Source organism: Dicentrarchus labrax, unplaced genomic scaffold (genome assembly GCF_905237075.1).
Source record: "Dicentrarchus labrax unplaced genomic scaffold, dlabrax2021, whole genome shotgun sequence".
In the NCBI taxonomy this organism is placed as follows: Eukaryota; Metazoa; Chordata; class Actinopteri; family Moronidae; genus Dicentrarchus; species Dicentrarchus labrax.
Genome location: NW_026136701.1, coordinates 513,994 through 540,542, shown reverse-complemented (window position 1 = coordinate 540,542; position 26,549 = coordinate 513,994). Strand labels below are relative to the sequence as shown.

The window sequence follows — 26,549 nt, the reverse complement described above, 5'->3', positions numbered from 1 at the left end:
TCACTAATGGTTGTTGGTTGGTGTAATTAATATATATATATTTCTTTATACTTTATTGATCCCCTGGGTGGAAATTGTTCTTTTTCACTCTCTTTTTATATACACGCACACACAGGCTGAAATACACACTTCACACACTTGTGGACATGCAAAGGGGAGAGATGGTGGAGTGATGGGGCTGCACGTTACCGGCGCCTCATGAGCAGGTTTTGGGGTTAGGTGCCTTGCTCAAGGGCACCTCGGCAGTGCACAGGAGATGAAACTGGCACCTCTCCAGCTACCAGTCCACACTCCATATTTTGTGGTCTGTGGGACTTGAACCGGCAACCCTCCGGTTCCCAAGCCATTGGGACACACTGAGCTACTGCCGCCTCAATAATGACAATAGAAAGAGTATCGCGAGATTAGTTCATACTCTTTGTGTGAGTGTGTGTGGAATTGATGAAAGGAAGGAGGGATGAAAAAAGAGAATGAGGGTGATGTCATCGGGAATGATGTCATCCATGTTTGGTAGTAGCAGAAATGGAGTGGAGTGATCTTAGAAACAGCCTTTGTGTATGTATGTGTGTACCTGTGAGTGTGTATGGCTGTATATTTATGTCTGTGTCACCCATACAATCACATACTGGTGTATAGTGTGTCTATAAATGAAGGCCAGAGTGATTAGTGTGCATAACGTGGGATTAGTGCATTCATGTCATCTTAATGGGATGATGTCACCAGTAACACACACACACACACACACACACACACACACACACACACACACACACACACACACACCAGTGGACACCTCCTCTGATCTAACTGAGCTCACTCTGTTAACCACGTCTGGTCCATACTAACACACTGTTCAATGAGCTCATACTAGGATATGAGGCTAACATACACGTGCACAGACACACACACAGATAAGAGCAGTTATAATCTGTATTTTCCACTACATGGCTCTACACTACCTGCTTTTGTTACCTCTACTTCATTTTCCACTGTACATAATACTTTGAATAAGGGCTGGGCGATATGGACCAAAAGTCATATCCTGATATATTTAGGCTGAATAACGATATACGATATATATATCCTGATATTTTTTCCGTAAAGTGAGAGCAAATGTCAGTCAAAGTCAAAGCCAAATATGACATGTCACAATTAGTTTTATTGAAACCGGCTATTTCAGTGAACAGTTGCAAAATCAAATGAATAAATAATAAACAGGTTTCTTCACCTGGTTCATGATTAAATGCTCAGCTGTTCAAATAACAATAAAATGTAAACATAAATACTGTATAACAACAGGAGTACCTTTTTTGAAATCAAAGCTCCATAAGGTTTACATTTAAATAAAAAAATATCTTAAATAAAAATAGCCTATAAAATAAAATAGGGCAATCTTTTTTTGATAAAAAAAAATGTATATGAGAAAAGTACAATATCAACATTTTTTTTTCATTTTTTTTTTTACTACAAATGGCTTATTAAAATCAAATTACAGATTTTCTTCTCCTTTCTAACAAATCCACAGATGCAAATAACGAAAATTACAAAAGAATAAAATATGACAAACCCAAGGAAGGGCAGCATTTATATATAAAGAAAGAACAAAATAAAGTGCTCAGTTTAAGAATTTTTTTTTAAAACATCAGCTTGAGATTACCTTTTCCTTTTTATTAACTCAATTTCTTATCTGAACAGTCTCAACCAGTTGCACAAGAAACAGACTATCAACTCAATAAACATTTTCCCACCACTTGTCACTTTTCTTTTCATAAGGCACACTGCAGGAAAATGAAGTTTGCAGTGAGCTTTGTTTCGGGGCTGGAGCTTTTTCGGGTTGTGGATGGCTTGCGTCTGGGGCTCCTGCAGCGCGCAGTTTCACACACTCTTCATATTGCAGTTATTGCCACTGTTTTAGGTGGTAAAAAAGATTTGTAGTGCTTCCACCCCTGGCTGTAATTTGTTTATGGCACTCCCTACATATAACGTGATTTTGTTGCTCCTCTGATATTTTGAATCTGAACCATCTCCAAATTACTGAGCCACTGCTTTTTCTTTTACTAACTAATTCCTCCCCCGCACGCTCCACAGACGTTGTTGCTTCCTCCATGTTTGTTGAAGAGTGGCTGCCCCTTCCCCCTCTGTGCATGAAAGAGGAGGGGCGGTGGCAGGGGTGCGGGGAGCAGTGCAGAGAGCTCCGGGTCAGCAGCTTGCTTGGAGCAAGGATCACAGCGCAAATTTGAACTATATTGATATATGCGATATGGTCTAATTCCATATCACATTTAAAAATATATCGATATATTTTTTATATTGATATATCGCCCAGCCCTACTTTGAATAGTACCCCCTGAGTGTAGGCGGAGCTGCTCATCAGAGCAACACAGTTGAGGAAACAACCAAGAAATAACACACAGGAGCTTTACTTTGGTCTTAAGAAGCTGCAGCCTTTATTTACTGACTAACTGTAACCTACACTGTACATTTACTGATAAACTGACAACTTTACTGCTCTATTTTTCCTCTGCCCGGCTCACATTCACCGCTCTCTCTCTTTGTCTTTTGCTCATCCACACATTCACTACACACACCAAAAGGTGCTGCTACTCTTATAACAGAGGATATGAAGAGATTGTTTTCGTGATATGTCTGCACTTCATAGACTGACTTGATGTTGGTTTTGCATGCTGCCATTTATGAGAGATTTATTTACATAGTGTTTGCTATTGATAGTAGTTTGGGTAAAATCAGGTAATTTTTCTTACTCTGTAGCTGCAACCCTGACAGCAACCTCAAAGGGTCAAAACCAAGCGGCAAAATATATGGCTGGTAAAGGCCAGGACAGACCAACCCGACAGCTGACCGTTGGCAGAAAAGCAGTCAGACTGATCAGTCGGCTCCCGTCTCCCCGAGTCGGTCAAAAAAGTGCCTCCGAACACACCAAACCAACGCCGACTGGAGCGTACGTTCTGCGCATGCGCAAGGCGTAATACTGTACGTCCCCATAACAGCAGGCGGTGGTAATCTGTGTTGTCGCCCAAAAAAAATTAAAACCGGAAATGACGGATCACTCTAGACCTAGTAAACACAGAGCACGCTGTCGTCAGTCATTGTTTTCATCAGAGAGTGTTGATAGTAGTCAAGAAGGATCATTATTGATGAACGGAAAATATGATGGCTAATAATAACAAGATACTGGCGCTGGCGTAGTATGTTTACCATCGTCACCTTCGGTTTTCTTGTGCACTCACTGATTTGCTAGTCAATGGCGAGCACTCCACCAATCAGATTGGTCATTGAGGCCGATGGCCACTGGCAGATTCTACATGTCGAATCGGCCAAAATGAACGCCAACGCCGACTGACGACGGCACAGGACACACCCATATTAAAATGCCCAACTTTACAGTTTTGATCTCAATAACTAATTTCTCTGTCTCCAGAAGTCTCTAGATTAGATTAGATTTAACTTTTCCCCATGGTCTAATGTTAAAAAAGCAAACAAAAATTGCAATACATTTAAATATTAAATCGCTATACTTGTAGAATAAGAATCACAATAGATATCAAAATGGCTCCCCAAGCAGTGTTTCCTCTATGTTGATTTTGGAGCAGTGGCCCGCCGCTGTTAAATTTCTGCCACCACGGTATCAGAAATGGGGCAGAAGCACAATGTAGTCACGGTTTGTGAGTTGTGTGTCAGTTCTCAGCTCAACGTCCTGATATCAAACATCTGGAAACATTAAAATGGTAAATATATCTGTTTGTGTTGCGGCGAAGTGTCACTTCTGTTTCATACATAAAACGTTTGCCGGAGTGACGGGACTGGACTGGACTGGACGGGGGGGGGGTTGGAAATCCAAGAGGAAACACTGCCAAGTATTGTGATTGTACTGAATTGGGAGATACGCATATTGTCCTAGCCTTATTAGACAGCTAATCTCCATGATACCTGAGCAATTTCCATCTGCTGAAGAAGACTATGACATGCAGTCAAAAGCTGCTGAAAAAGATAATTAGTAGCCAGGAAACAACTGAAGGGTCAGTATCTACAGTAAAGTGGTTGCATATAGCACAGATTCAACACTAAATAAATTGAATTCTTGGAAAATTAATACATAAGAAAACATCGACGAGACAGATTGGAATGATGCTTGTTTAAAAGTACAAAAACAGTACACAATAAATACAAAATAAATGGTTAATAAGAATGTACATAACTCACTCAAGCTTCATCATGTCTGCTAATATCCCAGATGTTTGTTCAAAATGTTTGAATGAGAAGTAGGTATGACCAGAGGTACTCTATTTCACTGTCTATGGAAATGTCCAAAGATACAAAACTCATTCTAAAGTGAGCTCTTGCTCATAAGTATAGTAGTATACATTTGAAAATGAGTGCAGCGGTTTCACAGACTCCCAACCAAAGCAGATGCTGGGGTAGGTGGGCCGCCCTCCTCAAATTAGCGGGCATTAACTCTTTTTTTATATAAATGTCAAGATGTAAAGTGGTCCCAAACAGTCGACTCTATCTCAGCATTGGACTTACAAGGTTCAGGGTAATCTAAAACAGGGCATGTAGAGAGAGAATGCACTGCAAGAAGAGTCTGATCAAAAAGGCTTTTTACCACACTCAGGGCACTCTTTGTGCGTGTGTTTGTGTGTAGACTCACCCACTATTCCCAGGGCAACATATGAGAGGATGACAAGGATGAATATCAAACAACATAAGACGTCAGTGCAGCTTCTAAAGAGACAGAAAAGAAACAAGTTGTAGTCTGCAGCAGCAATATTCATAAAACATTGTTTTGTTAACTTTTGCATCCATGACTACTATTCTACCTAATTGTTACTGTATACAGCAGGTACACATTTGTATGTTTAGATAGTTGAAAATCATAACAAAGCAAACATTGTAGTGTTAAAAGAAGTGATAATGAATGATAATGCATATGCTGCTACTGTAAAGAATTAACACATTAAAAGAATTTTCTTCAATTACTTCTGCCACTGGCCCTGGTTAGGGAAAGATAAATAAATCATGAAAAAAGAAATAAGAGGACAAGCGTCAGGGCAGAATAAGAGAGCTTAGAGTTTAATGAGGAATACGGAGAAAGGACTTTATTACTGTTTGAGAAAAGAATGGAAGAGAATAACAGCAGATTTGCTCACATCCATACAGCTGAAAAGATGCAATTATAGATTGGAATTATGTGTGATGTGAATGTGTGACCAGCTACCACACACTATTTGTGTTGTGTATGTCAAAGCTAATTGTCATGAGGACTGAAGATTTCTAGTTGATGTGATAAATTCACCAGAAATAACCATAATTTAAGACATTCAAGAGCTGTTCGTTCAGGGATAGTATTTTAAAATTTCTGAGAACTTTGGTATTTTTCAACCTGGACCTTAATTTCTCATGCATTTGTGTTAAAGTGACTAATGGGGACAACAAGTTTTGAATTTGGTATTAAGTGAGAGTGCTGCAGCCACAAAACTCACTATGAAGCGAAGTATTGCGTGCAATTCCTCGAAGATGGAGAATAGCCCCACATACAACCTAAAGAAAAGTGGGCCTCAGCATCAAGACTTGGTCCTCAGAGATGTAATGAAGCTCAGTGTAGGTTCCTCTGTTATACATATGCTATATATCATATCATATCTTGTGTATATATATATATGTGTACATATTATATATATATTGTGTATATATATTATAGTATGTATTTATGGACACCTTGTACAGGCTGAATATATGACACATGTTTACATTATATCAATATATATGTATAATATCTATGTGTTTACATGTATATCTGTTCAGTCATATATATACATATTATTATTATATTATTATAAATATTATTAATATTATCATTATATACTTTTATTATTATATACTGTTATTAACAATAACACTACCATCATGTCATCTGTACTATTACCACCATCTTGCAACTGAAAACTAAAAACTATGCACCTTACCTACCTTTTTATCTTTAATCTTTTTTATATTTTCTATCCAAGTATTTTATTCTATTGTTGTATTTTATTATATTGTATTTTATTGTATTTTAATGTAACTGGCTGCTATAACGACCCAATTTCCCTTCAGGGATTAATAAAGTCTCTATCTATCTATCTATCTATCTATCTATCTATCTATCTATCTATCTATCTATCTATCTATCTATCTATCTATCTATCTATCACATGACGATTTGGAGGAGAAATATCTTGCCTATCTTTTCTCACACAACAAAGAATATCCATGACTTGGATTACCTGTTGCCACAACTGGGGGAAAACCAACTAGTACCTTCCAGTATATGTCCAATCACTGCATAATAAGCTGGACGAATTTCAAAGTGACACTAAGAAGTGCAACAAAATGGTTATCACAAGACCTACCTCAACCCTGTGATACCAGACTCGGCAGTTGTCCCAAAAGGGGCCTCATGAGCATCAAGTGGAGCTCAGAGGTGGAGATCATCTCTACAGGCTGTCCTCCCAACCCTAGAGCGCCTTATGATTAGAGGCCGTTCTTATTTGCTTCTGAGGAAGTTTACATTGGCCGTTCTCACAGCAGTTTACATTCCACGACCTGCCACCAACCGAGACCTGGATGAGTCTGGATGGAGTTATCGACAGGGCCGAGACAGCCTGAGTATGCTTTAGTGGCAAGTGATTTTAACAACGCGTTCCGAGGAAAGTTTTGCCAAGATATCACCAACACATTAGCTGTCCTACATACAGTGATAACATGCTCGACCATGGATATGAGAACATAAGGCCCACCCTCAATCCTCCTTTGGCTCAAATTTCAGTTCTAATTCTGCCAACTCAAGAAAGACACAACCATCATGAGGACTATTCAGCAGTGGTTCAACCAATTAGACCTGGCCCTACATAACTGCTTGTGTTTTAGGATATTAACACTGACGTATTCACGGATACTGTCACTGGCTACATCAACAAATACATGACATTGTACAGGCAGAGGGGTTTAGTCTCAGTCTTGAGGAGCACCAGTGTTGAGAGTCAGGGTGGAGGATGTTGTGTTGCTACGCTGTTAAGTCCCAGATCTCTGAGCTTAAAGATGAACTTTGAGGGCATGATGATTAACTATAGTCAATAAAGAGCATTTTCACATGTGTTCCTCTAGCCTATACTCTGTTTTCCATAAAGCCTATTTTTAACTTGGTTCTGGAACATTTCATTTGTAGATTTGTATATGCTATTTGATTTTCTGACATTATTATGCTATGGCCAGTTATGTTGAGCAGCTCTTCCAAACCTTAAGCCCAGGTGTACAGAAAGTTTCATTTGAATATTAATTTATCCTTAAAAAATACTTTTTTATACATCAACCACAACAGAATGATGCATCTACACACACAGGACCAGATTTCTATGACTTACCCAGTCATAGTCAGGGATGTGCAGCAGTTAAGTTGTCCCCGCTTTGTGATCTCATTTTAAATGTCCCGTATAAACCCGTATAAATCCTGATTTATTAATTACATCACGATCATATCTTATGAGTGCTATCAAATTCATATCAGTTCCATTGTCTTACATGTAAATGAGCTGGTTTAACCAGCTGAGACTGAGCAAAGGACAGACTGTTTGTACCACTGAAGACGACATATTGACTGGGATGCACAATTTAGTTTATATTTAGTTGTTTTCCCATTCCTTAGATTAAGTTGGGATTCTCATGAAAATATTCTGGAAATACTAACGAAAACAAAATGTTTTAAAAAATGGCCAGCATAGTATGGAGGTAATATAATTCGACATATACTAAAGTATCTCTACTATGCAAAGAAGTATGGAATTACCTTCTACGGACTGGACCTCTGAAGGTAGGATCAAATTTGTGTGGTTCTCCTGTAAAAAACAAAATAAGTAAAAAGTTTTAATGAATTTAGACCAAACTGAACTGAATCCTAGAGATGGTAAATGTGTAGAGCGCCTTTCTATTCTTCCGACCACTCAAAGCGCTTTTACACTACGTGCCACATTCACCCTTTCACACACATTCACACAGTGATGGCAAAGTCCATCGGACAGAAACTAACATTCATACACATTCACACACCAATGTACGGCATCGGGAGCAATTTGGGGTTCAGTATCTTGCTCAAGGATACTTCGACATGAGGCACCAGGAGCCGGGGATCGAACCCACAACCGTTTGATTAAGGAACGACCCACTCCGCCTCTAAGCCACAGCTGCCCTGAGGGATATGCCCATACGCCGAGATGGGAGAGGAAAAAAGTTATAGTGGTTAAGATGTGTATGGTTGGTCATCTGGCTGGTCATAGTCAAGGAACAGATTTTCCAAAGTATTGCCTGCTTGGTTATTTCATAACTCAAGCCTGTGACACTCATGTGTTGTTTGTCAGGAAGGAGACCACCTGCAGTAGAACCTGTTTCTGTTTCATTTAAAATGAATGGGAAAGAGGTAGGCTTGGACAGTATCTATTTCACTGGGGTATAGATGTATAATTGGATCTGTACACGCTACAGCTTATCCAACTGCGTACGCTCCATTCAGTGTTTGCAGTACCATGCCGAGGATGTTCTACCAGTGTGTGGTAGCCTGTACTATTTACTCTGCTGTTGTATGCTGGACATACAGAAAAACCTTACAATGCATCTTTCTTTCAAACGTTACAACTCATCTACCTCAGACAGATAGATGGAAGGGCAGAGGCATGGGCTGCTGAGGTGGCTCTAGCCTCCATTTGCTCTTTTACAGGGTGCTTTGATTGATCGCCCACAGATCGTTATCAGTCGATATTCGCTCTAAATAGTTTGATTGACAGGTTTTATAAACACAGATCAGAAGATCCAATCAGATGCATTTATTTTATTCCACAGGAAAGTTAAATGTAGACTTTCCCACACATTGATTTACTTGGGTGGAAATTCCTTTTAGCATTTTGCAGAGAAACAGAGAGAGAGAGAGAGAGAGAGAGAGAGAGAGAGAGAGAGAGAGAGAGGGGTTATCTAGGTAAAGCAGGTTTTCGATAGGCGATGTCATTAACAAGCCTCCTCCAAAAAAGGCTCACCAGCGGCTTACCATCTTGCTGATAATCTTATTCTTATGTTTTGTTTATTATTTGCACTCTTTCCTACTTTTTACTGCAACAGTTGCACCACAGTTGCCCTCATGAAAGAATCTTTTCTTGTGTGGTGTATTATTTAGTGTTTGTATATTTGCTTGTGTTTTTTTTTTTTTGGCTTTTGCTTTTATAAAAATTATATAAAAATATTAATAACTTTTTGTCATATTTGCGTAAATCTTCACTGTGTCCTGACAGTAGTACATGAGACACATAACCTGTTAAAAAATTCAGGTTCCTCTGGCTCATTCTAGTGATCCCAATGGCATTTGCAAGAATCCACCAGACCTGGACGAAAACAACCAATCAGAGCCAAGAAAGATATAAAGGCGCTTTGGGTTGGAGGCTTGAAGACTTGAAGACTTGAAGTTGTGTCTCATTCCCTGGGTCCCAAAGAATCTGTATTTGACACCCCCTTTCAACAATCAACTGTCTTTCATGGCTCTGATTAGTGTCATATAGCAGGGTAGTTAAATGGTAAATGGACTGCACTTATATAGTGCCTTTCTAGTCTTTCGACCACTCAATGCACTGCACACTACATGCCACACTCATGGTAGTGGCTGCCATGCAAGGTGCCAACTGCTCACCAGAGCAGTCATTCATACACAACAACACAATTTGGGGTTCAGTGTCTTGCTCAAGGACACTTAGACATGCAGTGAGAGGAGCAGGGGATCGAACCACCAACCTTCTGATTAGTGGACGACCTGCTCTTCCTCTGAGCCACAGCTGCCCATAGTTGCAGATCGCAATTCACTTACTTCAACCTCCCAAGCATGAGGGAGAAACTACCCTATCTACAGCCAGTGTTTGGTTTGTCCATTTGCTACGGTAGAAACATGGTGTCTGCAGATAAAAACAGCTTATTCTAAGGTAACAAAAACACAACAATTCTTATTTTCAATTGAATTGAATTGAATTTTATTTGTACGGTGGCAGAAGTTATCTCAGGACACTTTTCAAATAGTGCAGGTCTAGACCGAACTCCTTATAACATTATTTACAGAGACCCAACAGTACCACCATGAGCAAGCACTTGGCGACGGCGGCAAAGAAAAACGTCCTTTTAAGAGGCAGAAACCTAGGACAGACCCCGGAGAGAGAGAGAGAGAGAGAGAGAGAGAGAGAGAGAGAGAGAGAGAGAGGTTACGACAGAAGGACAGAGACAAAGGTGCACAGCAACAACAGTACCAAAAACTACACTAATAGTAGTGACTGATGATGACGATGAAGACAACAACGATGGGGAACAATGAGCAGTGACTATGGTGATAATAGAAACTGTAGTAATTATACACTAATGAACATATGTATATATTATACCTTTTTTCTATGTGCTGTCAGTGTTTTGTCTGTTTTCTTCATTTCTTCATTTAAAATTGATGAGATTTGGATTGGAACATTTTAACTAAAAACTAAACTTAATTGCAAACTAAGTAAAATCCCTGGCTCCTCCTGCTGTATGTCGAATTGTACTTGAGCAAGATACTGAACCCCAAATTGCTCCCGACGTTTAACTTGGAATTATTCAGCATTTTGTTTGAAGGAGTTATAACTGTTTTTGTTTGTCGTTTTCACCCTGAAGTTTGATGCTGGTTTTTGTTGCACTTTTTGGTTCACGATTGTAAATAAATCACTTCACTTGTTTGGTAAACCCGTGTTCGTTTTTGGTTTGGGGACCAGGAATGGAAAGTCCTTAATTGTTTTTTTCGTACTTTTATGTAAAAGTTTTATGTTGTGCTCCTACCCCCTAGACAGGGCGTAACAAGGACGTGCAAATACTTTGCATAATGTGATGTGTAGTCTGTAACATTCTTTGCTTCTTTGAGAGTTTATTTGGAGGGCTGAGGTTTTTAAGTGAACATGGAAATCAGACAAATAATGTATCTAATATATCTCTTCACTCTTTCTGAATATCTTTCCTCCCTCCTTCACAGAGACGCTGGGTGTTCTTTAGAAGATATGGAAATGAGGCTTGTCAAGATTGCAGTTAACATTACCCCCCCCACACACACACACACACACACTAATAACATGCACACATACAGACAGCACAAACAAATACACACATAATGCAAGACAAGCGCACACATTTCGACAACATTTCATCCTTTTTCATTCTACTGCTTCAGCCATCAAAGTCATGGTTTGTTATGTAACATCCAATCAGAGCCCATGCTGTCTTTCTCATCAAAACGGACTTCCTGTCTGGCAGAGCAGCGATCTGCTAACTGAAGCTGTGCTTTGTTGCTTTTGCATCTAAATTAATTTGCTTTTTCACCCCTAATTGGTGTGAATGCATGTGTTGATGATGTGGTGGTTTATGGTTTACACAATAAAATCATTCTCTAACCAGAAAGCCTGGATGATTTCTGAGGCTTCATCCGAACCTGAAAAAGCTGCCTTTCAGTCAGGTGTCAAGAAACCATACAGCACTACCAGAGCAAGAATGAAGCTGGAATCAAGGAAGAAAAGCTAAGCCTAATAACATTCCTGGAAGTCAGGTCAAATAAAAAGTCAAACTTTTTTTAAAGTTTTTAAGTAAACTAATACTAATAAATACAATTATATATAAAAATATCTTTATGGTCTGCAAACAAAAAAATCAGGATTTCAAAAAAATTTTAAAAGTGAAACACAAGCTCCCAAATAATTTAAAATCTGTTCAATCTGACCAATACAGATTTTTTTTGTTTGAAAAAAAAAAAAGTCTTGTAAAGAAAATTCGAGAACATTTCTCGACAAAACATTATAGGTTGGCAAAACATTTTTTTTGTTTACTTTTTTAACCTTTTTAACACAGTGCTGTTTTGGTCTGAATGTCTGGTAATAGATACAGATATACAGAGAGAAATAAGTGAGTACTGTTTGAGTGAAAGAAGAAGTTTAATGCACTCCTGTTGGACACACACACACACACACACTTACTTAGTAGAGTGAGTACTTGACTACAAAGGAAGCAAGATGGAAGCTAAAATGAAGCGACCCCAGGACCCCCTGACAGGCAACTTCTAGTTGTCAGACAGTCCTTCTAAATCAAAGATGACTCTTAAGTGTGTGTGTGTGTGTGTGTGTGTGTGTGTGTGTGTGTGTGTGTGGTGTGTGTGTTTGGATGACTTTTCTAAGACAAGAAGCAATTGATGAAAAGGCAGAAAGAACAAGGCAGAAAGAGAGGTGGGGAACAGAGGAAAAGATTAGATGGAAATATATTTAGATTGTTCAGCAGTAAAATTGACAGGAAATATGAAGCAGTGGTGGAGTAAAGGGGTCAGAGAGGAGGACATGAACAGGAGATGAAAGGGCGTTTATGATTGACCTTACAGTATAGTTTGTATGTATGAACGTATGTACTGTAAATATGTTGCCTTGACAAAACACCAACAATAACCTACACACTTGATTTTTCTAATTGAGACTTCAGAAGCGTTATAAAAGGTTCTCAATTAATCAGTTAGGTGTTTGGTCCATGAAATGTCAGAAAACTGTGAAAAATGTTGATCAAAGCCCAAGCTGATGTCCTCAAATGTCCTGTTTTTGCTGCAACCCAAAGATATTCAGTTCAGAAGCTGAAATCAGAGAACTTGAATAAAAAATAACTCAAAACAATGAATTATCAAAATAGTTGGCGAATGATTTAATAGGTAACAGCTAATCAATTATCCAACTAATCTTTGTAGCTCTAGACAGAACTAATGATTACAGAAACCAAACACTGTCAGTGTATGTGAATATTAGGGCTTTATGTTGGTGTATTGTACAAGAATTTGATGATACAATATGTATCACAATACAGGTTACAATAAGAACGTAACAGACTAAACCATGCGTTAAACTGTCCATGAGCAAGACACAGAACCCCAAGTGGCTTCCCAGGCACCCAGGGCTGCCCACTGCTCCTAGTGTATAGGATGGGTCAAGTGCAAAGGAGAAATTCCAATTCAATGTATGTAAATATATTGAGAATATGAGAATAAAGAATGGATTCTAAAAATTCTATCCTACTAGTTGACTAGGAAAATCTTTACTCGGGGCCAGCCCTAGTCTTTATGATAATATTGCAAAACAAAATATCGCAATAGTCCAGTGTATCAATTTTTCCTTACACCCCTAGTGATCATTGTGTTAATACCTTAATATATCTGAATATGTACTTTAATGGGTAACCACAAAGATATTTTTACTTTATTTACTTTATAGTGCACTTTTAAAGGGACACTTCACCCATTTGCATTAAGCTTTGTGTCATTAGAACCCCAGTCATATTTTTGAATGGTCGTGCATCATTCCCTCACTTTCCCTAAGAGGGGAGAAATAAGGATTTTAGTGTTGCACTTCCTGCTTCCAATGATGTAAAAATCGTCATTTTGCGTCATTGGAAGCAGGAAGTCTCATATCTCTGTAGAGGGGGTGAGACTACAAACACTACTTCCTCATTTTTTTTTCACTCACGCTACAGACCTATTACAGATCAGTGGGTGGGACTTCACTTGCAGAAACTAAAAAATATAACCGCCATCTTGTTTGGAAGCTAAGCGGAGGCGCTGTCGAGCCAGACGTTAAGACTATGGTAATCAATGTAATATGGAAGAAATTTCGAAAGTATGATGGTCGAATCAGATGGTCGTGGCTACCTTTATGGGCCGCAATATAGCGAAGAGCAGCTGAGCCTGAACTGGAGGCGGCTGAGGCTTCTGCAGCCGAGGCAGAGGACCTGCCTGTCGTGGACGAGGAGCCTGGACTGGCTCGAGCTGGGGCGGACTGCTGGTGCCTGTGCTCTCGCTGTGCGCCTACGGACACATGGACGTCTGACTGTAAAGTGAGCGTTTCTATTTTCTGTCTTATAACAACGTGGCATGTATGTACACAATTTGTTCAAGTATTATCACAAAGTTATTCCCGGTTAATACGTAACGTCAGCCAACTGAACTAACATTAGCTTCTTTACTGCACAAACAGCTTGCAGTTGCATTGCTAACTACTGTGGCAAGCTAAACACAAAGACCATGCATCGCTAACTGTGTGCTCAATGTCTTGTAGACAATATCGCCTAACAGCCTTTCTGGAATGGGTCCTGCAAGGCGAGAGATTGGGTCGAGGCCATCGTGTCGTTTTACCCGCTTATGTGGTGCAGGCTATCCGACAGAAATATCCAGCTCCAGATGGCCAGTACTGCGGGCACCAAGAAGTTGAGGACGCTCAGGAGGAACTATAACTGTTATTGTTAACATATTTATTTTTGTTGTTGTTGATATATTTCTGTAAATAAATGGTTTACATTCACGTTGTTGTAGTCCTTGATAGTGTTAGTGGGAGCGGCTTGCGGAGCTGTGCATTGTGGGAGTTGTTGTCTTTAATACAAATGCGCCCTAAAGTCACTTTCTGTCTTTTCTCGGTCAAATAGGCACCAAATTCAAAATGTATGTTACATTTCGACTACATATATAACCCACTTTCAATAAATATGAATGTTTCCACGGGTGAAATGCTCCTTTAAGCATCGAGTGCTATTTATAAAGTCCCTCCTACTGAGCTCTCGCACTGTGAATTCACACTTATCTCTGCACCTAAAACTAAAATTCACAAGAGATGTTTTTCTTTTCTCTTGTCTGTAAAAACATTTCTATTAGGATTCAAATTCAAGATCAATGATTCAACATAATTGAAATGTTTTTTGATTTTCAGGTTCGTCTAATAAGAGCTTGTATAGTAGCTCCTATTCTCTGATGACAGTAAACCAAATTGTAAACTCAAGATGCACTAATACAATTCCATGACTCATCAGGAGTATAATCAGAGGGCAGAACTGTGTGTCTGCTATCTCTCTGAGGATCTCTTTCCCTTTCCATCACCTTCTACATTACACATACACACACATTGTGCTTACTGCCTTCAACTCCAGTGGCAGATCAGTTATGTAACAAGGGAGAAATATGAAATTCAGATCTTTCTCTCTCTCTCTCTCTCTCTCTCTCTCTCTCTCTCTCTCTCTCTCTTTTTGCTCACACACACAAATCAAGTGTTGTACTGTCAAAATCGAAGGCCAGCATGTTTGTGTGTGTTAGTTCAGCTTCCTTCATATCTGTTACAAAGTGAGACCCACAGACAGATGGAGGCCATCTGCTTACGCATTAAGTCAATTAAAGTAAGCAATTCCATCAGTGCAATGACAGCTCTTTCATATTCACACTTTCCCTTCTCTAACAAACATATTGCCCTCACTCACTTCTATATTTCAGTTGCTTTTCATGTGAATGATCTGCAAGAAGAATAGAGTTTAAAGCAGTGGTTCCCAACACATTATTTATATATTTATATTAAAATATTAATATACAATTGGCCTATATCTCAGCCTTATCTCACAGGGGAAGGGCACGGTGAAGACCTGAACACAAACTAAGAGAGCCATCAGTCTCTGCACAACTAGAGCTAATTGAACAATGGCGTCAGGTGTCAGGTTGAAAAAAATACATAAAAGAGAAAAAGCATTGTATAAAAAGTCCCTAAAGATATATGGAAAATAGGAAATAATCTGCTCAAAATTCCTCCAAATGGCTGATTTTACACAAACCTGCAGTTATTGTGTTCACTATTTGCGTTAATTGTATAGTTTACTACTTGTTCTGTGTTGTTACTGTTATGTATGGAATAGCCATATGTATTGAATATCCATATTTCCATAAAATATTTCACTTAGTCAGTTTACTCAATGATATAAAATGGGTCTTTAAGGAAAAAGGTTGGGAACCACTGGTTATATATTCACAGCTTTTCAGAGCCCTCGTTTTGTATAAAAATGTCTTCCAAAGGAATTATGTGGCGGTAACAGTCTCAGTTAGCCAAAAAGGGTGGATATATTGAAAATGTTTATTCTTTATTGTAACTCTGGAAGATACTTAATTGTCTAAATCAGTCTGTTTAAACTTTGAGAAACTCTGGGTTGCATTTTTTACACAGATCACAGACTGTGGACATTCACTTGCAATAGAAGCACATCAGAAACAGGTTTGGAAACTGAACAGAGACTGTCAGCTGACAGCTGCTGTTTGATCATCTTTATAAAATACAACAATAAATTAAAGCTGCAAGCAGCGTTGGGCGGGACCTCGCACTTCGCGCAACTCGGGGCGTGTTGCGGCCGCGTCACCTGCTGTCGTAACACGTGTGGACCACAACATGAAAATGTCACGTAAATCAGCTCAAAATCGCCACGCAGCGCTTACTTCCTGTTGCCAGTAGGTGGCGCTATCACTATATCTGAATATTGTCATGTAGACGTGTTCAGGGCGGAACTCTTATCAGACAAGTGAAGTTTGGAGCCGATTGGACAATGTACACTCAAGTTATAGCGAATTCGTGTTTTGTGGCGGTACACCAAAATGTCCCACATGCCACAGACATGCGCCCTCACCACAGTCATCACATATCATCAACAATGTGTTTTGCATTTTATACGTGAATTTCAGCTGGATCTGATCATCCTGCTTGGAGTAGAACATGAAAGTATAAAACATGATACTTCCTGTTGCCAGTAGGTGGCGCTATCACTACGTCTGAATATTGTCATGTAGACATGTTCAGGGCGGGAATCTTATCAAACGTGAAGTTACGTTGGGATCAGATAATGTACACTGAAGTTGTGAGGATGTGTTCAGGCTAGGACTGTTATATGTGAAGTTTAGTGGAGATTGGACATTGTACACTGAAGTTGAGTACTGTTTATGGTGAATGGTCGAAATTCAACGCAACGCCATGGGCACGCCGTTTGACGGAATGTCGTAAGTAGCACAATTTTTAATCATGAATGTCTTTAGATTGCGCTGATTAAATTTGAAGTTGATCCAATAAATTCCCTAGGAGGAGTTTGTTCATATACAAGGCGAAAAATCACAGAAAATATGCACGGAATTCAAAATGGCTGACTTTGATGCCACGCCATGGACACGCTGTTTGACGGAATGTCGTAAATAGCGCAACCTTTAATCAGCACCATTTTTTGACTGTACTGACAAATTTTGAAGCAGATCCGATAAATTCCCAAGGAGGAGTTTGTTCAAATACAACGCCAAAAGTGAGAATCAAAATCAAAATGGCCGACTTCCCATGGGGTTGGGGTATGGGTCCAAGAGGCTTTTTTGTACATCTCGACACGTTACACGTGCCTACCGAGTTTCACACAAATTGGTGAAATGTGGCACCGGGGCTGCTTTTTTCTTATCCTGTAGGGGGCGCTACAAACAGGACAAACACGATTTTTGGTATGTGAGCTTCAGGCACCAGTCTACACGTGCCCTGTGAATTTCATACTCGTAACTATTACGGTCTCCGCACAGTGATTTACCATGCCACCAGACCGCCACCTATTGGCGGATTGTTGACAAATTTTTTAGCATGCCTCAGGGAGTCATGGGCAAGCATTGTACCAATTTTCATTTTAATCACACGTACCGTTGCAGAGATATAAACTTCTTCATTTTAAAGAGCGCCACCTAGTGGTGATGGCCTGAAACTGTGCAAGATGCCTAAGGAAGACATAAGGAACTATCGACCCAAGCTTGGTGTCAATCGGACATACTAATATGGTGAAATGGTCCACTTCCTTTTTTTGACAAAAAATCTACAGGAAGTGCTAATTTTATAACGTGCTTATTTTTTTAAATATCAAAACAAAAATTGTGCGAATCGGACAAAGCCTGTAGGAGGAACACAAAAAAGTAATTTAAGGACATTTCGCACTCTAACGAAAAAATTTGGGGAGATTCAGCTCTATTCACCGAACGCGTGGATATAAGGTTTTTGAATGTGCGTTAAACTATGCAGAAGTTATTAAGTAACCAAAAAGTCTAAATACTTTTCTCAATAGTAGCGCCACCTAATGGCTGACCCGAAAGCAACGCATAGAATATCAAATTTTTCACCAGGCCTGACCACTTTGCCAAATCAAATTTAGTTTTTGTATATGTTCAGGGGGGCAAAAACGCAGTCAAAGGCGCTAAAAATAATAGGTAAGAAGAAACATAGTGTTAAGCATATTTTGTGTGCCTGCGCGCAAAAGGATGCTATTGTGAGCATGCGCAGGATAAAACGGTCAGTGTGAGTTCTCAGACCAAAGAGACGACGGCGGGTGCTAGCTAACCACTTTGGTGACTGTGATAACGATAGACTGCTGCAGAAATGACTAACGCTACAGGTTACGGGCCCAGTCATGCAGGCCAAAGGTGGTTCAGACTTTTATTCGACGGTGAGGAGAAAAATGTTGAACTCTGGGAAATGAGGTTCCTCGCGCATACAGAGTTGCGCGGCCTCAGAGAAGTTATCTTGGAGGAGCCGCAGATAGATGAGGAAGACGAAGCAGCTCTCGCGAAAGATGAGTCTAAGAACGGAGAGGCATATGCAGAGCTTGTGCAATGTCTGGACAACAAGAGTTTGTCTTTGGTAATGAGGGACGCTAAACGTGATGGAAGAAGAGCACTGGAGATTCTTTGCGAGCACTATGCCGGAAAGGACAAACCCCGCGTTGTGAGTTTGTATTGTGAACTTTCCTCGCTCCATAAGGCTGGCAATGAAGCAATCACTGACTATTATTCGAGCAGAGACTATATTCACGTCATTGAGAAGAGCAGACGAGCATATTAGTGATGGGCTTCAACTAGCCATGGTAGTAAAGGGGCTACCTGATTCATACAAGCCATTCGTCATGCACATCACCCAGACAAATGACACTAACGTTCAGTGAGTTTAAAACAAAACTGCGAAGTTATAAGAGTACTGAAAAATATGGAAAGAGTGACGTGAATGTAGAAGAAGACAACGTGATGAAGACTAGCGGGGTAGCGTGGTCTTGTGGAGGAGGGAGAGGAAAGAAAATTAACCTGGCTGATGTCGAGTGTTACATGTGTAGTAAAAAGGGACACATGGCCAGAACATGTCCTGACGAATCCCAGGCGAGGAACGAAAATGGGACACACCACAGCGAGGAAGGGGATGCGGTCGAGGACAAGGCCGTGACCATGTGAAGAAAGCTGACGGAGAGACGGTGGCAGAGCCTACATCTTTCTGCTTCTTCAACGCGAATGACTGTCCTACACAAAGAGGAAACAAGAAGGGTCTAATGGTCGACTGTGGCGCCACAACACACATGATCAACGACGCCACAAAGTTCAAAACAGTGGACAAGAGCTTCAGACCCGAGGACCACATGGTCGAGCTTGCTGACGGGACCAAGGTGAGCGGGATGGCGAGGATGAGGGGAGACGCCGAAGTCTACTTGCTGGACAGCGAGGAACGACAAGTGAAAACGAGGCTCAAGCAAGCACTCTACATCCCATTGTTTCCACAAAACATCTTTTCAGTCAAAGCAGCGACAGCCAACGGAGCCGAGGTCCACTTCAAGGACGGTGATAACTGGCTGTTCCACAAGGATGGTACCAAGTTCAAAATGGATGTGTATGGTAGGCTGTATTACCTTAGCATAGTAGAAAATGAAATGTTGATGAAGTGTATGGTTGTCATGACATTCAAACGTGGCATAGAATACTTGGCCATTGTAATTTTGATGATGTTGCAAAATTAGAGAAGGTGGTTGAAGGGATGTCTATAAAAGGTAAACATAAGTCCAATCAAAAGTGTGAAATATGCACACAGGGCAAGTTTACACAAAGCAGAAAAAGACAAGCAGACGCTAAAGCTACAACTGTACTATACTACTGTACAACTGCACACAGACCTATGTGGTCCTATAGAACCAGCAGATAAAGATGGATACAGGTATGCGATAGCATTTACTGATGATTACAGTGGGATGATTTTTCCATACTTTATTAAAGCAAAGAGCGACACGACAAAAGCTACAGAAAAATTCATAGCAGACGTAGCTCCATATGGAAAGATAAAGTGCATAAGGTCTGATAACGGGACAGAGTTTACCGGACAGGAGTTCCAGTTTTTACTTAGGAGTAATGGGATAAGGCACGAGACCAGTGCACCCTACTCACCTCATCAGAACGGAACTGCTGAAAGAGGGTGGAGAACCTTATTTGAGATGTCATGATGCATGCTTTTGGAGAGTAACCTCTCAAAGCAATTATGGACATATGCTGTACAGACAGCAGCTCAAATCCGCAACAGGTGCTACAGTAAGCAACTAGAGCAGACACCATACTGTTTTTTCACAGGAAAAACACCTAACCTATCTAACATGAAGATATTTGGCTCTGAATGCTACATATATCAGCAGGATAAGAAGAAGCTGGATCCTAGGTGTAAAAAGGGGATCTCTGTAGGCTATGATAAATATAGTCCAGCATATAACGTGTATTATCCTGAGATAGGAAAAGTCCTAAAACATGCTGGTGAAATTCATCACCAAAGGTAGCGCAGATAGCCAGACTCAGACAGATTGTGATGTGGGGGACGACATTGAGAGTTATGGAGATACACCACCGAAGGTAGTCAACCAGGGTCAGGGACAGCCTAAGGAAAGTAAAGAGTCCAGTGTTGAGGAGACTGATGAGGCAGGTCCGACCCAGACAGATAGTACTCAGAGAGAACAGGAAGGAAGGAAGTATCCTATGTGACAGAGAAAAGCTCCAGAGTACTTAAAGGAGTACCAGTGTAAAGCTGAGTGTAATAGTAACGAAAGTGAAAATGTAGATTATTTCTACAGAGTGGCTAATGGTGTACCTAAAACATTTAGAGAGGCTATGGACTGTAAGAAATCAAAAATGTGGACTGATGTGATGAAAGAGGAGATGAACTCTTTGACAGAGAATGAGACTTTCACTCTACCCCACTGCCAACAGGCAAACAAGCAGTGGGAGGTCGCTGGGTATAGGCAGTGAAAGAGAGCACAGATGGATCTGAGACTTGCAAAGGGGTATGGTCAAGTTGAAGGGATTGACTATAAAGAGACTTTTTCACCGAAAGCCCACATGACCTCTGTCCGAGCATTGATGCAGGTGGCTGTACAAGAGGATCTCACTCTACACCAAATGGATGTAAAGACTGCTTACCTCCATGCTCCTATGGACTGTGAGGTATATATGGAGCAACCGGAAGGTTTTGAGATCAAGTCAAAAACAGGAGAACAACTAGTGTGTAAACTCAACAAGTCATTGTATGGTTTAAAACAGTTCGGGCGTAACTGGAACATGTTACTGCATGATCACCTTACAGAGAATGGTTTTGTACAAAATGATGCTGATCATTGTGTCTACAGCAGAGAATCTGACAAGAAAAAGTGATTCTGTTAGTATGGGTAGATGACTTAATCATAGCAGCGAGTAACAACACCTTACTCAGTGATGCAAAAGAAATGTTGAAGAGAAGGTTTAAGATGAAAGATATGGGTGCACTTAAACACTTCCTGGGCATCGACTTTAGACAGAGTGAGGGAGAGGTCAAAATGACTCGAAAGAGACACATAGAGAAGATGTTAGCGAAATTTGGAATGTCCGCATGCAAAGCAAGATCCACCCCATGTGAGCAAAAGTTAAACTTTGACAGTGAGGGTGAAGTTATTGACTCAACAGGATATAGAGAGATAGTAGGTAGCTTAATATACATTATGACATGTACCAGACCTGACGTGAGCTGGGTTGTTAGTAAACTATCACAACACCTAGCAGAACCAAAGCAGCAGCATTGGGCTAAAGCAAAACACCTACTAAGGTACTTAAAGGGTACTATAGATCAAGAACTACACTTCCAGAAATGTGAGGGAAGCCTACAGCTTGAGGGATATAGTGACGCTGATTGGGCAGCTGACACAAATGACAGGAGCAGCACAACTGGATACTGTTTCAGCTTAACTGAGAATGGTCCAGTTATATCATGGAAGAGTAGGAAACAGCCAACGGTGGCACAATCAACCTGCGAAGCTGAGCAGCCACTACTCAAGAGAGTATGTACCTTGTACAACTACTTAAAGGGGAACTTCGGCAGATTTTTACCCTAGTCTTGATCACTAGAGGTCACCGAGTACTGTCGATAGGAAAAAGAACGACCAGAATTGGTTCTAGCAAACTGGAGATCCTGCAGTTAATGGCCAGAGCTCCCAGTAAGTTATAATACACTTCTTGGGGGCATATCCTAAAGAGTGCCTTTTGCTCCTCTTAACAGACACGAAATGCAATTAAAATGTCTGTGCAACATGATCAGGGCCCTTACGTGACAACAACATGCCTTTTCAACTCATACGTTGTGCAGAAACCGTACAAAACAGTACTGTCGCCTACATGTTTTTCCACTGCTAGCTTCACCAAAAGCCCAGAATAATCGATCACAGAAATAATGCCTTCACAACGAAAAAAGTTTATTTCCCCCTCAAAAATGTCCATGTCTTCACACACTACTCTCCGATTTGCACACTTCCTGCAACAATTTCTTCTTCTGCGTTTAATCCCACGGGACTTCAGCGCGGGACTGCTCTCACGTTGAAGTCCCGTGGGATTTCACTTGCTGCAGGCAGAAGAAGAAGAGATTGTTGATCGGAGGTGTTTACAAGTGAAGAAGCTTGGAGTAAGAATAACGTGTGTTGTTGATCTACTGTGGAGCGTTTGTGCCTTTCCAAATTGTAGCAACAGAATGAGAAGGTACAAGTGCCTACACTTCATCGTCTACCTTTCCATGACCATGAGATACTGCAGTTGTGGCTAATTGTTCTTCAGCTGGATGTGCAAACTCCCACACAAGTAGAATGCAATCACAGAGATAATGCCTTTGCGACGAAAAAAAGTTTATTTCCCCTCAAAAATGTGTTGCCGCACATCCCTTCTCAAGCTGTGTCTGCCAAAACAAAGCTAAATGAAGTTATGAATATAACATTACCTCCACAGTGGTTACAGCAGTCTTCATGCTCGGAATGGCATTTCTCTTCAGTCGGCCCCGCTGTGTTGTGTCTCTGTAATCATCCTCCTCAAAATGTTCAGAGATCTTTTTCGCATAGTACTTGTATGGGAGTTTGCAAGCTGAAGAACAACTAGCCACAACTGCAGCATCTCATGGTCATGGAAAGGTAGACGATGAAAGTGTAGGTACTTGTACCTTCTCATTCTGTTGCCACAATTTGGAAAGGCACAAACACGAACCATTTCTTCTCCACAGTAGATCAACACACGTTATTCTTACTCCAAGCTTCTTGAACACCTCCGATATCCACTCTCTTCTTCTTCTGCGTTTACCTGCAACAAGTGAAATCCCACGGGACTTCAGCTAGAGCAGTCCCGCGCTGAAGTTCCGTGCTGAAGTCCCGTGGGATTTCCCTTGTTGGAGGGAAACGCAGAAGAAGAGATTGTTGCAGGAAGTGTGCAAATCGGAGAGTAGTGTGTGAAGACATGGACATTTTTCAATTTCAATTTTCAGTTTTATTTGTATAGCGCCAATTCATAACAGAAGTTATCTCAGGACACTTTTCAAATAGAGTAGGTCTAGACCGAACTCTTTAAAACATTATTTACAGAGACCCAACAGTACCACCATGAGCAAGCACTAGGTGACAAGGGCAAGGAAAAACTGCCTGTTAAAAGGCAGAAACCTAGGACAGCTCCTTCGGCTCAAGGTGGGTGGTTGTCTGCCTCGACCAGTTGGGGTGAAAGAGAGAGAGAGAGAGAGAGAGAGAGACAGAGAGAGAGAGAGACAGACAGACAGACAGGTGCACAGCAACAACAGTATTGGCAATGGCAATCTAGCAGGACCATGGCAGGAGGCTCCACCAGGATTGATAAAAACCTGCGAGACGAGAAAGCACAAGAACTCCGGGGAAGAAGTGAAGTTAGTAACATGCATTAATGGGACATGAATGAGTGCAGAAAGAGAGAGGAAGAGAGAAGCTCAGTGCACCATGGGGAATCCCCCGATAGTCTAGGCCTATAGCAGCATAACTAAGGGATGGTTCAGGACTCACCTGATCCAGCCCTAACTATAAACTTTATCAAAGAGGAACGTCTTAAACCTACTCTTAAATGTGGAGAGGGTGTCTGCCTCCTGAACCACAACTGGAAGCTGGTTCCACAGGAGAGGAGCTTGGTAACTGAAGGCTCTGGCTCCTGTTCTACTTTTAGAGACTATAGGAACCACAAGTAGCCCAGCATTCAGAGAACGTAGTGTTCTAGAGGGGTAATAGGGTACTATGAGCTCTTTAAGATATGAAGGGGCCTGACCATGAAGAGCTTTATAGGTGAGTCTATATTTTACAGGGAGCCAGTGCAGAGAAGCTAGTACAGGAGAGATGTGATCTCTTTTTCTAGTTCCTGTCAGTACTCGTGCTGCAGCGTTCTGAATTAATTGGAGCGTTTTAATGGACTTATTGGGGCAAACTGATAATAAAGAGTTGCAGTAATCCAGCCTTGAAGTAACAAATGCATGGATTAGTTTTTCTGCATCTGTGATAGTATGTGTCTAATTTTTGTAATATTACGTAAATGAAAGAAGGCAGTCCTAGAGGTCTGCTTCATATGGGAGTTAAAAGACAAATCCTGATCAAAGATAACTCCAAGATTCCTGACAGTGGTGCTAGAGGCCAAGGTAATGACATCTAGAGTAACTATATCTTTAGACATTGAGTCTCTAAGGTTTTTGGGGCCAAGAACAAGAATTTCGTTTTTTTCTGAGTTTAACATCAGAAAATTGCAGCTCATCCAGGATTTTATGTCCTTAAGACATGTTTGTAATTTAGATAATTGATTAATTTCATCGGGCTTGATCGATAGATATAACTGCGTATCATCTGCATAACAGTGAAAGTTAATGGAGTGATTCCTAATAATGTTGCCTAAAGGGAGCATATATAAAGTAAATAATATTGGTCCAAGTACAGAACCTTGTGGAACTCCATGACTAACTGTAGTATTTATTGAAGATTCATCGTAAACATGTACAAACTGTACGAACGATCTGAATATGACTTAAACCAGCTTAGTGCGGTTCCTTTAATACCAATTTGATGCTCAAGTCTCTGTTAAAGAATATTATGGTCAATGGTGTCAAATGCAGCACTAAGATCTAATAATACAAGTACAGAGACAAGTCCATTGTCAGAAGCAATCAGAAGGTCATTATTAACTTTAACCAGAGCTGTCTCTGTGCTATGATGAACTATAAATCCTGACTGAAAATCCTCAAATAAACTATTGTTATGTAGAAAGTCACACAACTCTTTGGCGACTACCTTCTCCAGAATCTTAGAGAGGAACGAGAGGTTAGAGATTGGTCTATAGTTAGCTAAAACCCCTGGGTCAAGAGTGGGCTTTTTAAGAAGGGGTTTAATTACAGCTACCTTAAAGGACTGTGGTACATATCCTGATAATAAAGAGAGATTAATCATATCCAGTAAAGAAGTGCCAATTAAGGGAACAACTTCTTTAAGCAGTCTAGTTGGGATAGGGTCTAACAGACAGGTTGATGGCTTCGATGAAGAAATTATTGAAGTTAACTGATGAAGATCGATAGCAGAAAAACAGTCTAAATATATATCTAAGTTTACATTAGCAAAAGTCCCTGAACTTGGAGAGCCGCTGATAACTGTTGCTGGCAGTTGGTGATTAATTTTTTCTCTAATAGTAATAATTTTATTATAGAAGAAGCTCATGAAGTCATTGCTACTTAAGTTTATGGGGATATGTGGCTCAATAGAGCTGTGGCTCTCTGTCAGCCTGGCTACAGTGCTGAAGAGGAACCTAGGGTTATTCTTGTTTTCTTCTATTAGTGCTGAGTAATAAGCTCCTCTGGCATTACAGAGGGCCTTTCTATAAGTTTTAAGATTATTTTGCCAAATTGAGCGATATTCTGATAATTTGGAAGAGCGCCATTTCCTTTCAGATTTCCTAGCTATTTGCTTTAACTGCCGGGTTTGGTGGTTGTACCACGGTGCTAGTCTCCTATGTTTTAATAATTTCCTTTTTATAGGAGCAATAGAGTCTAATGTTCTTTGTAGTGAGCCTGCAGCACTATCAACAAAATTATCAATTTCAGAGGGACTAAAGTTATTATAGGATAAACTTTTTTTCGTCGCGAAGGCATTATCTCCGTGATCCATTATTCTGGGCTTTCGGTGAAGCGAGCGGTGGAAAAACAGGTAGGCGACAGTACTGTTTTGTACGGTTTCTGCACAACGTATGAGTTGAAAAGGCATGTTGTTGTCACGTAAGGGCCCTGATCATGTTGCACAGACATTTTAATTGCATTTTGTGTCTGTTAAGAGGAGCAAAAGGCACTCTTTAGGATATGTCCCCAAGAAGTGTATTATAACTAACTGGGAGCTCTGGCCATTAGCTGCAGGATCTCCAGTTTGCTAGCACCGGTTTTGGTCGTTCTTTTTCCTATCGACAGTACTCGGTGACCTCTAGTGATCAAGACTAGGGTAAAAATCTGCCGAAGTTCCCCTTTAAAGGAATAGATAGTAGCAACCAGAATGTACCA

General features: G+C 40.5%; 1 protein-coding gene across 2 annotated transcripts in view; it reads right to left on the bottom strand.

The window, feature by feature from the left end:
• Window positions 1–26,549, bottom strand: part of LOC127369764 (choline transporter-like protein 5-A) — a 70,053-nt gene that overhangs the window by 40,087 nt on the left and 3,417 nt on the right. For both annotated transcript variants that reach the window (XM_051411500.1, XM_051411507.1), the window contains exons 2-3: window positions 7,844–7,892; window positions 4,670–4,743 (exon numbers count right to left, since the gene is read on the bottom strand). In XM_051411500.1, coding sequence (XP_051267460.1) covers window positions 4,670–4,743; window positions 7,844–7,892 — 123 coding nt within the window. The remainder of the gene's footprint in view (window positions 1–4,669; window positions 4,744–7,843; window positions 7,893–26,549) is intronic.